Source organism: Sinocyclocheilus rhinocerous, unplaced genomic scaffold, assembly GCF_001515625.1.
Source record: "Sinocyclocheilus rhinocerous isolate Xijiao unplaced genomic scaffold, SAMN03320098_v1.1 scaffold587, whole genome shotgun sequence".
NCBI lineage: Eukaryota > Metazoa > Chordata > Actinopteri > Cypriniformes > Cyprinidae > Sinocyclocheilus > Sinocyclocheilus rhinocerous.
In genome coordinates, this window is record NW_015632478.1 from 225770 (window position 1) to 240537 (window position 14768).

Genomic DNA, 14768 nt, shown 5'->3' on the forward strand with positions numbered 1-14768 from the left:
TATACACAGAAATGTAAAGGTATTCACGGCAACCCGTCAAAATAAAAGTTTGGTTTAACTTGAAGGCATTGCGGCAGAAATATATTACTATTGTTCAGTAGAATGTACGTAATAGGCTGCTACTACTACTACTAAAATTATTAAAACCTTATTTGTAAGGAATAATCATACAATATTTCTTCAATGTTTTAATTGTAAAAACATTACAATTAAATACATGCTAAAACGGAATTTGGTAACAATAAAACATAAGGTTGGGGAAAAAAAAACATTTCCTAGGGCCCTAAACATGTAATTTTTGTAAAATTTTTAATAAATTGATGTTAAATTGTTTGTTTCATGATTTTAATTAATTAGACATGCTTTTTGATTAATAAAATTTAATTTAACCCCCCCCCCCAGTTTACAGTTTGCAGTTTACTTATAATTTGTTTTAAAACATAAAATTTGTTCTGTAACAATGTATTGACATGTATGACAAAGGTAAATTTAATGCTTTCTATGCCATTTATTTCATATTTTAGGACAACAATTTTTTTTTCTTGCTCAAGTTAAGCATGAAAGACAATGCAAAATAATTTGTCCTGTGCAGATGTTAATTTTAGGTAGGGATTTGGTGGGTAATTAAACACATTATTGCAGGAACAGTTTAAGCAGCTACTGTAATACATCTGACCAGGATTTTATTCCACAGAAAGTGGGACAGGTAAAATGGCTTTTTAGAGATTAGTACTCTAGAGATCAGTATGGCCGAGATAACACAGTAATGTTTAAAGACCCCATCAATTGTTACCAAATTGTACCAAATTGTTGACTATTTGACCTTTAAGGCTTAATATTGTAAAATTTAAGACATTTGAAGACTTTAAACTGCAAGAAAACGTACAATGCTTCAGCAAATTTGTTTCACAAAGTTTAACCTTTAAATGCATTAATGTTTCGCCAATCATTACATACTGTATTAGTGTCTTTCGTGACACAGACCTATATATCTAACACGGATGAATCTCTAACTGCTGCAATAGCGTAAAACTCTCCTGACATTTTAATAACAATCACAAAAGAATAAAATAAAGCATATTTCGCTCAGTGATTACCATCACTGTCATCATCAGACTGCACTTCTCCAGTACATTCAGCATCTGGCTCATACTTGCGATCTCAAAACTATCATTTTCAACATCTTCAAAAACAATATTTTGATCGCTATTCACCACATCCACCATCAAATGACAGTGACATTTATATTTCATTGCGTACAGTAATTGCTCTGCAGTAAAGCCATTCAAGCCCGTTCAATTTTTGCAGATGATATTATTTATTTTATGCCTGCGGTAATTATGAGTGAAATATCACATCATTGTGTATCAAACAGTGCATATGAGGAATAAAGGTGAATTGCACTTATTGAGTCATCTGACATTTAATTATTGTTGTGCAGGAAAAATATACTTACACTATTACATACCTCAGGCACTAGTGACCCTATTCACTTTTTACAAAAATAAAAAAAAACTACTGCAACTGAAATTATTTGATAATTTTTTTGTTATATTGTTTAGAATGAATAGATTGAGGAATATTAAGAAGGTTGATGTTTGACTTTAAGAAATGAATGAAGGAGAGGGTAGTCAATGATGTCCCGGGTCGCTAAAGACCCGAAGTATGCATTTAAGGGATAATAATCATTGAAAAAATGTTTCACTGACTATATATAATTAAAAATATTTTACAATTAAAATATTTAACATTCAATCTTTCCTGCTGTCACGGAGCAGTCCGGCGACATGACAAAGAAATTGATCCTGATTGGTCCTCTTGTGTGCATTAGAAGTGCTGATTGGCTCAGTGATAGAACCGTATAGAACCAAGTTAGAGTGCGACTTTGTAGATAAAATTTTTTTATTTATTTTTTTTAAAAATAAAAAGTCCTAAAATGTACACAACTTAAAAAAAACATCACATAATGTAAATAAGTTGGGTGGGGTGGTCTGAATATTATGATGGGTAGGCAGGGTGCGAACTACGGGGGAGCTAGGGGGAGCTCGGCTCCCCTTAATAAGACATGGGCTCCCCTGAGCCCCGATTAGGGGGCTTACAATGAAGCCTTGAAAAAAATCAAGTGGGCTCCCCCAAAGTCCACTGTATAGTTCGAACACTGTGGGTAGGAATGATAAAAGGTATAGTAATCCACCACTTACTATAACTATTAATGATATGAATAACTTTGTTAGAAGATACTGAGGTTAGCAGTCTTAATTGTGATAGTATTTGTCAGACCATCCCATATTGCTCACCTATTAATTTGTCAGAGTTAGAAGTGGTTGCTTCCATTTCTAAGATGGTGAAGCCGAGGGGCCTGATGGAATTCGTGGCAAAGTGTTAAAGAGTTGCTGTCACCAGCTGAAATGTATAATAATGAGGTTATTCCAGTCTTTGTTGCAAGCTGGAACTGTACCTTCCTCATGGAAAAAACATGTGATAATCCCGGTACCTAAGGGGCTTTCAAAATTCTGTTACTTAAAACTATGGAAAGGACCCTTGTTAAACATCTAATGTCATCTGTCTGCTCAAATATTGATCCATTGCAGTTTGCATATAAATGAAATAGGGGCACTGATGATGCTGTGCTAACTATGATGAATTGTAACTCATCATTTGCAAAATCCAAATGCATATGCAAGGATCCTGTTTCTAGATTTTACATCGGTATTTAACACAATGAGGGTTGATATTTTGTTAGAATGGTTGGTATCTATGGGAGTTAATGGGTATCTGGTACTATGGATTAAAGACTTTCTATTGCTTCATACACAGAGGGTATGGTACAATGCAGTTGTCAGATGAATGCATTGTTGCAGTTGTGCCTGTAATGATAGATCGTATATAACAATATATAGATAGTAAATTGAGTTTTGTGGATAACACTAATTATATATTTTTAAAAAGTGCACGCACCATCTGTTTTTAATACAGAGAATCAGTAGATTTGGAGTGAGTCAGAACATACTGGAGATCATTGGTTGAGAGCGTGCTGACCTATAACTTAATCTCTTGGTATGGGCACCTCAACTGTAAGCAGAAAAATACTTTGGCAAGGGTCACTAGTATAGCCAGCAAAATCACTGGCAGAACGCAGAGTAATTTAGGCGAGGTGTACACTTCAAGATGTGTTGAAAAAGCAGAGTGTATTCTAAAAGATTCTACTCAACCTCTGTATGACCAGTTTGTTGGGAGACGCTTTTTAATGCCTAGACTAAAGAGAAATAATTACAAAAGATCCTTTGTACCTACATGCGATTGGATATACAAAAGGTTAAGTGATTGTGTTATGGTGGTTTTTATTTTTGTGTTGTTTGGTATACATGTGTTTGTGTCTGGTATTGCTGTGTGTTCAAAGACAAATTTCAACCATGGTTGACAATAAAGTTGTATTGTATTGTATTGCATTCCTTTGTTTTAGAATGAAAAAAAAAAACTTTTTGGTCAATTTTTGTGGTTTTAAAATCTGTGGTGAGTGACTAGAGGTGACCAAGGTTTCACTGATATTTTGGCCAACAAACACTCGCCTGAAAATGTTCTATCTTTTATTATTTTTGCGGTATTGTTTGCATTTTGCACCTGTTACCAGATGCATTTTGTGTGTTATTTTTGGTGAACAGGGTCAGGTAAATGGCAGCATCAGAGATTCAGACAGTTTCAGAATGCAATGTCCATGTTTTGATGTTCACTGTACCACACTGGTTTTTGTTTACATAAAAGATCCAAGTACATATGCTCTGTATTTACAGTAAAGAGACATTCACTTACTGGGAATCAGTTGGACAAAACCTGTTTGTGGTCTAATTATGGTGCACAATTGAACTAAAATTGTGCCACACAGAAACTTAAGCCCCCCCTGTGGTTTTCCACCAAAATAAAAGCTTAAAAGTTTTAATGCTTAAAGACACTAAAACACTTAAATATTTAAGAAATAATTGACAGCGGGCTGTTGAATTATATAAAAATATGGCACGCCCGAGGTGGTAAAGCATAATTTTAGAGCTAGTAACGGAGACGAGAGAAAGAGCGAGAGCATGTGTGAATTACCTCAGTCTGTGCGGATCTCAACAGTGTTCGGCAACTTCAGCGGCGCTGACAACAAATTTCTGAAATTACAAGAAATAACAAGTAACAGCACAGTTATTACAATAGTGATATTTTTCTGTCTTTAATTTTATTACTAGAGTTAATTAAAATGAATTATAATTAAAAAGTATCATTTTATAGTATTATATTTAAATTGCTTAGATTCCTAAAATCAACAGTGTGAGTGTAGTTGTGGCAAAGAAAAATGGCTAAGGCAAAGACACTTTTTCCCACTCTGCTCACTCTGGACACTGAAAAGGTCTGAGAAGGTTCTTGTAGAGTATATCCAAGTTTGAACACTCGTAAAGTAACTCTTTTTATTGCCATCAATGTGTGGTCTCTTTTCTTTTGCCTGGATGTTTTAGCAGCAGCAATATGAGATGATTTCATATTGAGATTAAATGTTTACATGGTTCAAATCATTTGCAGTATATGACAAAATAATCACAATAATTTTTTTTGCCCTAGTGTATGTGTACCCTGAACAATGTAAGAAAACTGTTGCAGAATTCTTGTACCTCTCTCTCTCTGGAGTGTCGTTGACCCTGTCTGTATGAGTTTTTGTGACTCAGAGCTAAAAATATCTGTACCTTTGTGTTCTTTCTGAATTAATTTCTTGCTCTTTAGTTTAATGAGTCAAGTTTCCAGTTACAAGTTGGTCTAACAACAACCTTACCTTACATGAGTCACCAAAACCTAACTGCCCGTCTCTCTCGCCCTCTCTTTCTCTGCTGACTTCAGCCCACAGGCCTCTGAGCGATATAACTGTTGAGTGTGTGTTGAACAGACCCTCCACGCTTTCTTTCTCTCTGTGCCTCCACCTCTCTGTTCCTCTGTTGGAGTGCAGTGATATAGTTTATATAGTACGAGAGTATGACAGTAGATGAAATATCAGCTCATTATATAAGACCAGTAACACATTTTGGGATATTTGTGACAGACAGACTAGCAGTTTGCATAAACATAAACTATCATAATATAATATGAAACATGACTGTGTTTTCTTATTAAAAATAGAATAGAATATTCTATAACATTCTATAATAGAATATTATAGCATATAAAAAGAAAACCGGAAAGGAAGGAGCAGATGGAAATAGCAAGGATATGCTCATAGTTCCATCTAAAGACCTAAGGTCACAGTAACTGAGATCTGTACTAATCTTTGTTTGGTCATTTTACTTTTATAGCCCTTCCTCTTTGCAAACTCTCTACTCTGAAAATATGTTAGAATTTGTATGTTACTGGTTTGGATTTAATCATGAACAGTTACAGTATAAGTGGATTATTACAATAGGGCACAATTTGCAATCTGTGTATTCGATAGTCTTGATTCAAGTCTGCGATTCAGTCAGACCCACCCCTACTTACTGTAAAGACCACACAACCACACAAGGCCAAGTAGTACATTTCTTGACCTTTTGTCAGCTCTTGAATACTGACCTCAATTTCCTTTCAGAGCACAGTTCACACGGTGGTACATAAGAATCGTCACCTGAAGACATTGGCACTGAAGACATAGACACAGATTTTACCGCAGCTGTCATCTTCACATCTAATTACTCAGCAGATTTCTTTAGGAACTAAAGAGCATTTTTAGAAATCCTTAGCAATGAACTTGAATCACAAAGCATTTTTGAATTGCTTGGAGTAATCAATAATAAATGTTATTGAAAGGGGCTGCTCTGATCAGTAAGAGAGTACATCACAGACTTGGCAGTGTTATTATCATGCAAATGACAGTATAATATACTAGACATTCTCTTGTAGTCTCTTACAGTATACTTTTGTAGCCTTTATCCATTACATTATAAAAGATGCAGTAGCACTAGTGTCGTCCGCCAGGAAAGCACATGGCTGTCACTTTAAAATCTTACTTAAATGGACTGTGACAGTAGGCACGTTTCCATTACAGATTTGCGCAAAACTTTGGCGATATTTTATTAATGTCGATAAAAAAGTATTGCGAAATGACGGCGTTTCCATTAACCAATGTTATGCGACTAAAACGTAACCTTTTGCCTCTCGCGATAAGTCATGGCAACGGATTTTGGTGGGATTTTGACGGATTTTGGCTATATTTATTCAAAGGAGGCGTATGCGTGTATCTTTACAGAAGCAGCACAGAGAGCCACTTCAGAAATGTGCGTGACGTGGCTGGAATAAACACAAACACTGACTAGAGTGGCCGCAATCAGCTTCAGTGGCCGTATCAGAGCCACACTGCATCGCAGACGTATGCAGTGTAAATGGTCTAAGCATTAATGGTAGGGAAAGCCCCTTATACTGGAGAGAGGCCACATATGTGGTGTTTCTTGGAGGTTATAGTACATTGAAGAATGATCATATGACTTTTTACATACGCCATGTGACCTGTAAATGTGGAAATAAAAACGTTTCCATTGCAGTTTTGCGCATTATTCCTTTTTCGCATTGCCTGAAAAACCACCTCATGTGAGCGTAAAAACTTTTTTGCGATATATGGGCGTTTTTGCGAAATTGACGCGTTTCCATTAGGTGTATTTTCAATTCGCAATTTCAATTTGCGCAATTTGAAGGGTAATGGAAACGCGCCTAGTGTCATGGTTATATTCGTGGACTTCTGTTTATGGAAATTGCATATTTACAGTATGAATTATTCTGCTCCTATCCTTTATTTGCATTACAGAATAATATGTCAAGTCGTGGTGCATTTCGACAAACAGTTACTCACTGGTGACCTTTAGTAGTGTGGGAATCTGATAGCAGGCCTGTGATCTCACATGGCTTATGAAACTTCAAGTTCAAACTGTGGTGCTTGAGTTATGCACATCTTTTTTAAAGGGCTGTAGAAATGAATCCGCACACTTCCAGTGTTGCATAAACTCTGTAGTACATAATTTGTCAGTTTTTCATTAGATTCCACTGTTTTTATTGCCTGTTTTTGAATATAGAGAACCTGTATAGTACACTGTTTCACAGCAAGAAGCATCTATCTCATTATATTATCCTATGTGGTTCATTGGAAAGTCATGTGGGTGGTCTTTTCATATGAAAATGTACTAAATAGAATAATTGATTATGGGCATTAATCCCATTTTATTCATTAAGTGTTCAACATCACATTTAGTGCCCGTAAACTTCACATTCTTCACTGAAGGCGCATCATACTGACAGCACAATAGAACAGGAGGGCAATAATTCTGACTTAATATATTTTGATCAGTAATTCTTGTTAGGCAGTAGCCTATTATTTCTTGTTAGACAAATGGTAAGCAAGCATTGCTTATATTCACCCATTTTTGCCCAATGTATTGCATAGTCTACATAGATGCATTCACTATATTTGTTTTCATAGCCTTCAAATTGCATATTGTTTGGAGGACAACACTGGGTAGTATGTAGTGAATAATATTTAGATTTTTATCTGATTAACTGAAGAAATAATTGACAGATTAATCAATTATCAAAATAAGTAGTGAATATTGCTTTTTGAGTATTGATGCAGAATTCAGGCAAGGGTGTTAGTATTTGTGAGCCTGGTGGCCTGTTAGTTTTGGAGGTTGATTGAGGTTTAAAGAGAGACTTCCCATAGAAATCCTTTTCAACTCACTGAAATTACAATTCTGTCCTCATTTACTCACTCTCATGTAGTTCCAAACCTGTATGACACTTTTTTTTCTGCGGAACACAGAAGTTAGCCTAGTTCAGTTAGAGGACAGACACTTTTAAAAACTAAACGCTCAATGCAGCGTCCCGAACCGTGCGCAAACAACAGTGCACCACGGAGCAGGAGTCAGATTTTATTTATCACGTAAGGAGTCGAGCTGACTGACAAGAGTGAGGTGAGAAAGACAAGATGATGGCAGAAGATTGTTTAGAAAGGAAATGCAAAGGCGCCTGTTTGGCAATATTTTAGATTTTGAAAAGCCTATTGACTGGAAGTTTTTTTTAAAAATTCGTTTCTTATTTATTTGGTTCCACAGTGTTTGCTGATTACTTTATTTAAACTTTGTGTATTTTATTTATTTTATTTTACATCAAGGTGTATATGCCGTCCCTCCAAGCTTTCTTATTCGTTTTGCTAATAATAAACGTTCTATGTTTCTTATTTATTTGGTTCCACAGTGTTTGCTGATTTTCAGTTTTATATACCTATTTAAACTTTGTGTAGCCTAAGTAATTTGTTATTTTATTAGGCATATATGGTGTATTTGTATTCGTTTTGTTAACAAAAGTTCTGAGTTTGACGTTGTTGCCGAATTGCAGCTAATTTGAAAGTGAAAGTAAAACGCGCACGGCGCTTTTTCAAGCTATTTGAAAGCCAAGAAATCAGAGGGAAAACTCAAACGAACAATTGCTTGAGTAAAATGCGCACGGCACTTTTACAAGCCATTTGAAAGCGAAGAAAAGAGGGAAACTGAAATGAACTAACCCCCCCACCGGGTGATTACCGGTGTTGTCACACGTCGATTAACCGGTGGGAAAATTTCCTCACCGTCACAACCCTAATGGGGTCCAGTGTTGTTTTGGACCCTAGTAAATTTAAATTTTTGGGTGAACTGTCCCTTTAATTGCACTGTCGAGAAGTCTCTCTGTGGAATCAGAGAGAGTGGAGATTGGAGAGTGAGAGTGGAGATGACTTCTATAAATATCGCCGTCAGATAACGTTACCTGAGCGCAGTCAGGTATATCATGACCACATTATACTCCTGAATCAATTGTGATCGTATGTCATCCAGCTACGTAGCATTGCTGATTAAAAGAGGTTTCATTTGCTTGGTTACGATTCAGACCGATACTTGGATGCAGAGGATTTAGATGCTTAGGGCCTGTGATTTTCTTCAGCTTCATCTGAGCTGCTAAACAAGTCACACAGGTGTGGAGAATAGAGTTGATTGGCATTGAATAGCACTGAATAGAGCTGATTGGAGTGATTCGTGGTGGTCTAATATCATTTTTATTTCACAAAAGGTCAAAGGAACAGCACTGCATTTGTGGAGACAGTCAGACCAGATTCTTTCACGTATGTTGTAGGCTGTGTATTGTGTGTGCTGACCGACTCGCTCTTGCGCCCACAGTGTCCTCTGGGGAAGACATCAGTCGTGGCGTATAGCATCTTCTCTTATCACTGAGTCCAATGGATACATTGTTTGGCCTGCATTTCAGACGGAAAGCCTGTGAGCCAAGCGGACCCAGGCTCTCCAGCGTGTCACTTCCAGCGAGTAAAGCACGCCGGCGCTCCAGCGTGGGCCTGCCGTCAGCTGGCCTGGCTCAGAGACGCAGGTCTAGCTCTCAGCTCCAAACCAGCAACGTGCCGACGGGAGTCATTCAACACAGAAGAGGACACTTCACCAGAAGGAGGTCGAGCGGTGCAACAGCCTGCCTGACCCCACGGTTCGCTATACGACGAAGACAGGCTGCCAAACACCGTAGCATTCACGCCCAGCTCCTGGGACCATCACTGCTCTTGGCTAGCGTGGTGCAAATGAGTGAAGATCATGAAACTGAGAATAAGAGTGCAGAAGAATACTCCTCTCTCTCTGATAGTGACTGTAGCCAGGAGGAGCACAAGCAAGCAGGGATGGACTTAGAGTTGGAGTCTGATAAGTGTATGATGTGGTTGGCTCAGGGTTTGATGCCAGGAGAAAGTATTCAGCCCCGTCCCCTCATCCGTGCCCCACGTTGCCTGAGGCGAAACTCCTCACACCTACTTCCTGCTGAAGCCATTTACCGGAGCCCAGGCTCTTATGGGCTGTACGGCCGTTACCGTAGGACCAGTCAGGCACAGGGCCTGTCTGATGTAGGTGGATTGTGGGCAGGGAGGCGAAATTCTCTTGCAGGTCCAGGATCAGTTGCACTGTACAGGACGAGCTCCCCTTGCTGGCCAGATCTCAGTCTTTCACACACACGGCAGGGAACTTACTACAACCCACAGATTGACACATGGAGTGCATTCCTCTCGTATGTAGAGCCCTAACTACAGCTGTATGTCTTAGTATGTGTGTGCTTGTAATGTTTTCACCGAAAGCTATTTGGACTTTGCGGTCACATTTTAATGTCGTATGTGAGAGTATATATATGAAGCACTTCATCATTTCAACTCCAAAGTAAATAACCTTAATACTAGCCTTACTGTAAATCAAGCACTCCAACAGTAATTCCAATATAGGTGATTATGGAACTTTGTCTCTTGTATTCTTGTATTCTCTTTGATATTTTGATGTTTACACTAGTGAACTTTTCCTTTAGTTGTATGTGCACGAAATATGATTGGTGGAGCAGTGGGATTATTTTATGAGCAGTGGGATTATTTTATCAGTGTCAGTTTGGCAGCTAAACACAAAGGTTCAATGTTTCTGTTTCTCTTTTCTTTTTATTCTCTCCTTTCATTTTTTTCAAATTGATCTCACTTCTCCCGAGGCGTTTTTTGTGTTTTAAAAAAAAATTCTTTTAATGGTTTACATGTGACGCACACCGTTAAAACAACAGTAATTTGAATGTTTTGTTTTGTTTGACACTTTTACTGTCCTTCTTTGTGTACGTGTACATCCGGGCTGTACATTGAGTTTCTGTTTATCATTTTTGCTTGATGTTTTATGGGACCTGTCTATTTTGTGTTTGTCTGTAGGAAGGCCATTGCCAAGTCCGGTCTCCAGCACCTGTCATGCCAGCCCAGTGCTGCAGTGTTGGCTAAGGGGGAAACGGACAGAGAAATACGCAGCACAGTGGACTGGAGTGTGAGTAACACAAACCCAAATAATCTAGACTTCAGATCTCTAATCATTGTACTCTTGATAGAGCTACAGTTTCTTTCTCTGGTTTCACATTTAATTTGATGCATTGTATTTGAGCAGGAATCAGCTCTGTACGGAGAGCACATCTGGTTTGAGACTAATGTCTCTGGGGACTTCTGTTACGTCGGAGAACAGCACTGTTACGCCAAGTCCCTGGTGAGTGTGTGTTCTATAGGAATGCCTGCATAAGTCCCTCTTTACAAAAGAGAGATAACAGAGTGAGTAAACAGAGGAGAGTAAATGGCGGGACGAAAGTGAGAAATTCCAGATTAGAGAGAATACAGGATGGTATAATATACTGGAGAATCTAGAATATATGATGGAGGATATAGAAATAGATGGATGGTAAAGGGGGAAATAAGAGAGAATCTCTCAATTGCACATTTCTCTTTTTCGCTCATATTTTCTCTCTTAGCGTAATGCTGCCCCCTGGTGGCTAGTTTACAAAATGCATTGCATAATTTCAACTTTCAAATTATGGGCACTAAATCATTATGATTTAGTTCTTGATTGTTAATTTTGCGTCAAGTGAAGATCACCTCAGTCAGAGCAAATCTAATGTCTCTTTTTCCTGTTTTTCACAGCAAAAGTCTGTTGCTCGGAAAAAATGTGCCGCTTGCAAGATCGTAGTTCACTCCATCTGCATTGAACAGCTGGAAAAGGTGAGTGTCGTTACCAGTGGCAGGTAGAGGTAGAGACATGATCTGACACTGCATCACAGACCATACGTGTTCCTCCCTTCAGTTATTGGACTGGAATGCTCTGCCCCAAGGGGAGGGGCTTGATGAGGTGCCTCTCAAAGACCCATCATTCAGAGTGAGAAACCCTCTAGCTTTTTCTCAGACTCAACAGGGGATAATGGATCATTCACACATCTGATCTTAGTACAGACTGGTGACTGTCTGGCCTGATAAACCTAGAACAGCCAAATAACAGAGTCTCGTTAACATCTGGTGCCACTTTAGCTCTCAGTCCATCCAGCCTGTGAAGGGGGCATCCAAAACTCTTTTTGATAACTTGATTGGTTTGAAGTTAAGTTTGGTTTTAACCATATAATGCAGAAAGGTTGGACCCACTTTATTTTAAGTGGCCTTAACAACTATGTACTTACATGTAAATTAATAATTTGGTACGATGCACTTATTGTGTACATACATGTTTTTACATTGTACTTATATTTTAAAAATACCTGAATGTAATTACATCTGTAATTAATTTCTGTAATTACATTTATAATTACACAGTTGACCCATCCCTTACACCTTAACCCACCCTTAAACCTACCTATACCAACAAACCTGTCCCTAACCTTACCCATATCCCACCTTAATAGCAGCAAAAGTGTTTTGCAATACAATATGAACACAATAAGTACATTGTACTTAATTTTTTTATGTAAGTATATAGTAGTTAAGGCCACTTAATATAAAGTGGGGCCGAAAGGTTTTCTTGCCAGACACACTCTTTTTCTTATTAGCACCTTAATCACTATCAATGCGATTGGGCAAGTCAGTGTCGGGTTGTTGGTGGAGTTTTATTTTACGCATGAGGCACAGATTCTGTGTGCTCAGTATTGAATCGGGCTGTTGTCTTCAACAGTTTGTGCCTGGTATGTGGGGCTGATTGTGGTGAAATGATGCTTGATCAGGGATGATTTTAATCATACTTCTCACTAATCAGTCTAATAAACTCAGAGAAGATGTAGAGGCAAATGGTGCATTTGGTTTTTGTTCTGTTCTCAAAATTTATTTTTCCCTCTGTAGAAGTATTGAGCTCAGTTAGGAATCTCCAAATTTGAGCATGTTTTCTGGAAAACAATCCAGCAGTTTGTGGTTTTGATGAGCTACTGATTGTTTCATTGTTGGGGTTTAAAGGTGCCATAGAATGGAAAATTGTATTTACCTTGGCAAAGTTAAATAATAACAGTTCTCTACATGGAAATGACATACCGTGAGCCTCAAACACCATTGTTTCCTCCTTCTTATGTAAATCTCGTGCATGCAAAAGACCACTGAAAAATAGGCGAATCAGAACATAACACCGACTGTGACGTTACAGTCGGGATCACTAATAAGGGCCAGCCGCCAGCCGAACCTGCACAGCCGAATCATCAGAAGTTCTGCAGGTATTGTGAAGAAACATGCGAGGATAATAGCGAAAATGGCAGATCATGGAAATAAATGTTACGTTTCAGGCTGTGCAGGGGATGTGATGTGCAGAGATGGGTTGGTGTCTGTATTCAGAAAGGCACGGAAAACAAATAACGAGCGTTCTAATAAAATAACGCGAGCCACTAAGCATCTGATCTTGTAAAATGTGTGGTAAGTACTGCCACTGTAGTTTACACAGCACGTGATCAACGATCGTGCATTCGAACGCAGTTTCAATGCCCTGCATGTTAATATGCGGCTCCGTGATGCCCGCATTTTATATACAGTATAATTACCCAACGATATAACTGCGAGAGACAGTATTGAAATATATATTTTCCCTGTGTTTCCTTCCTGCTGTGTGAGCTACTGAAATGAGCCGCACTGTGAAACAGCCAATCAGAGCAGAGCTCAACATTATTATTCATGACCCTTCCAAATAAGGTAAAAAAAGACCATTTCATTCTAGGGACAAATCCTAGGGTTGTAAATGGACATGTAAAACCGTTTCTGGAGATTTTTTGCCCTTACCTAAGCCACATACCTTATATGTAGATATCAGAGAACAATTAAAAATGTTGTATCAATGCATTCTATGGCACCATTAAATTAGGGTAAATACTGAATAGTATTGTAGAAAATAAGTTTTTTTTTTTTTTTTCTTTCAGATAAACTTCAGATGTAAACCATCTTTCAGGGAGTCAGGTTCACGGAACATCCGGGAAGTGAGTTTCTTCTTTTCCTCTTCTTTTCTTTATTTTCTAAATATCTCTTCCATTCTGCCTGTTTTCCGATTCTGTCAAACTTATTGCTGCAAAACCTTCTGTAACGAATCAGTCCACTGAAGGCGAGCGTATTGAAGAACCCAAGTGCAGTTTATTTCAAACAAGGTGAAATCCAAAATCCAAACAATCCAAACAAGATACACAGACTTGACGAGGCATGAACAGACTTAACTAGGCATGAACAGATTTGACGAGACACAAAAAAACTAGACTCACCGACAGCGGGTTACAAAGCAGACTCGTGGATAGGAGAGGCCTCTGAGACAGACTCATAGGCAGGAGATGCCACTGGGGCAGATTCATGGACAGGAAAGGCCCTTGGTGCAGACTCATGGATAGGAAAGGCCTCAGGAGCAGATTCGTGGATAGGAGAGGCCTCTGAGGCAGACTCATGGACAGAAGAGGCCTCAGGAGCAGACTCGTGGACAGGAGAGGACTCTGGAGTGCAGTGTGCAGCCCACACACTCAAAATGGCGACCGCCATTACAGGAAGGGCAGCAGAGTGTAGCAGGACCTCTAAGATGGTTGGGCTTGAGAGCACTGATGTCAGCGGAATGCTTGCAGCTCTCACCGACATCAGTGGTAAGTCCATCACGCTAGCTATCAGTCTTTTCAGTCTTGGCCCAAGCTCCGCGTCCGACTTGGTCGGGGACTCAGGCGTGGTGGCCATCTTGGCCGGGGACTCAGGCGTGGCGGCCATCTTGGCCGGGGACTCAGGCGTGGCGGCCATCTTGGCCGGGGACTCAGGCGTGGCGTGAGCAGTCTCTGAAATGGCGGCCCTGTCATGACGAGACTCTGGAAGATCAGCTGAGACGAGACTCTAGAAGGGCGGCCATTTTGTGAAGAGACTCTTGTGTGACCGGCATGATGTGAGCAGGCTCTGGCTTGGCAGACGTGACGTGAGCAGGCCCTGGGGTAGCAGGCATGAT

General features: G+C 39.1%; 1 protein-coding gene across 1 annotated transcript in view; it reads left to right on the plus strand.

Moving 5' to 3' along the window:
• Positions 1-14768, plus strand: part of LOC107742578 (diacylglycerol kinase zeta-like) — a 78672-nt gene that overhangs the window by 16492 nt on the left and 47412 nt on the right. The window contains exons 2-7 of the mRNA XM_016555617.1: positions 9189-10071; positions 10739-10847; positions 10965-11060; positions 11489-11566; positions 11649-11720; positions 13723-13779. Of these exons, the coding sequence (XP_016411103.1) occupies positions 9248-10071; positions 10739-10847; positions 10965-11060; positions 11489-11566; positions 11649-11720; positions 13723-13779 (1236 nt within the window). The 5' untranslated portion in view covers positions 9189-9247. The remainder of the gene's footprint in view (positions 1-9188; positions 10072-10738; positions 10848-10964; positions 11061-11488; positions 11567-11648; positions 11721-13722; positions 13780-14768) is intronic.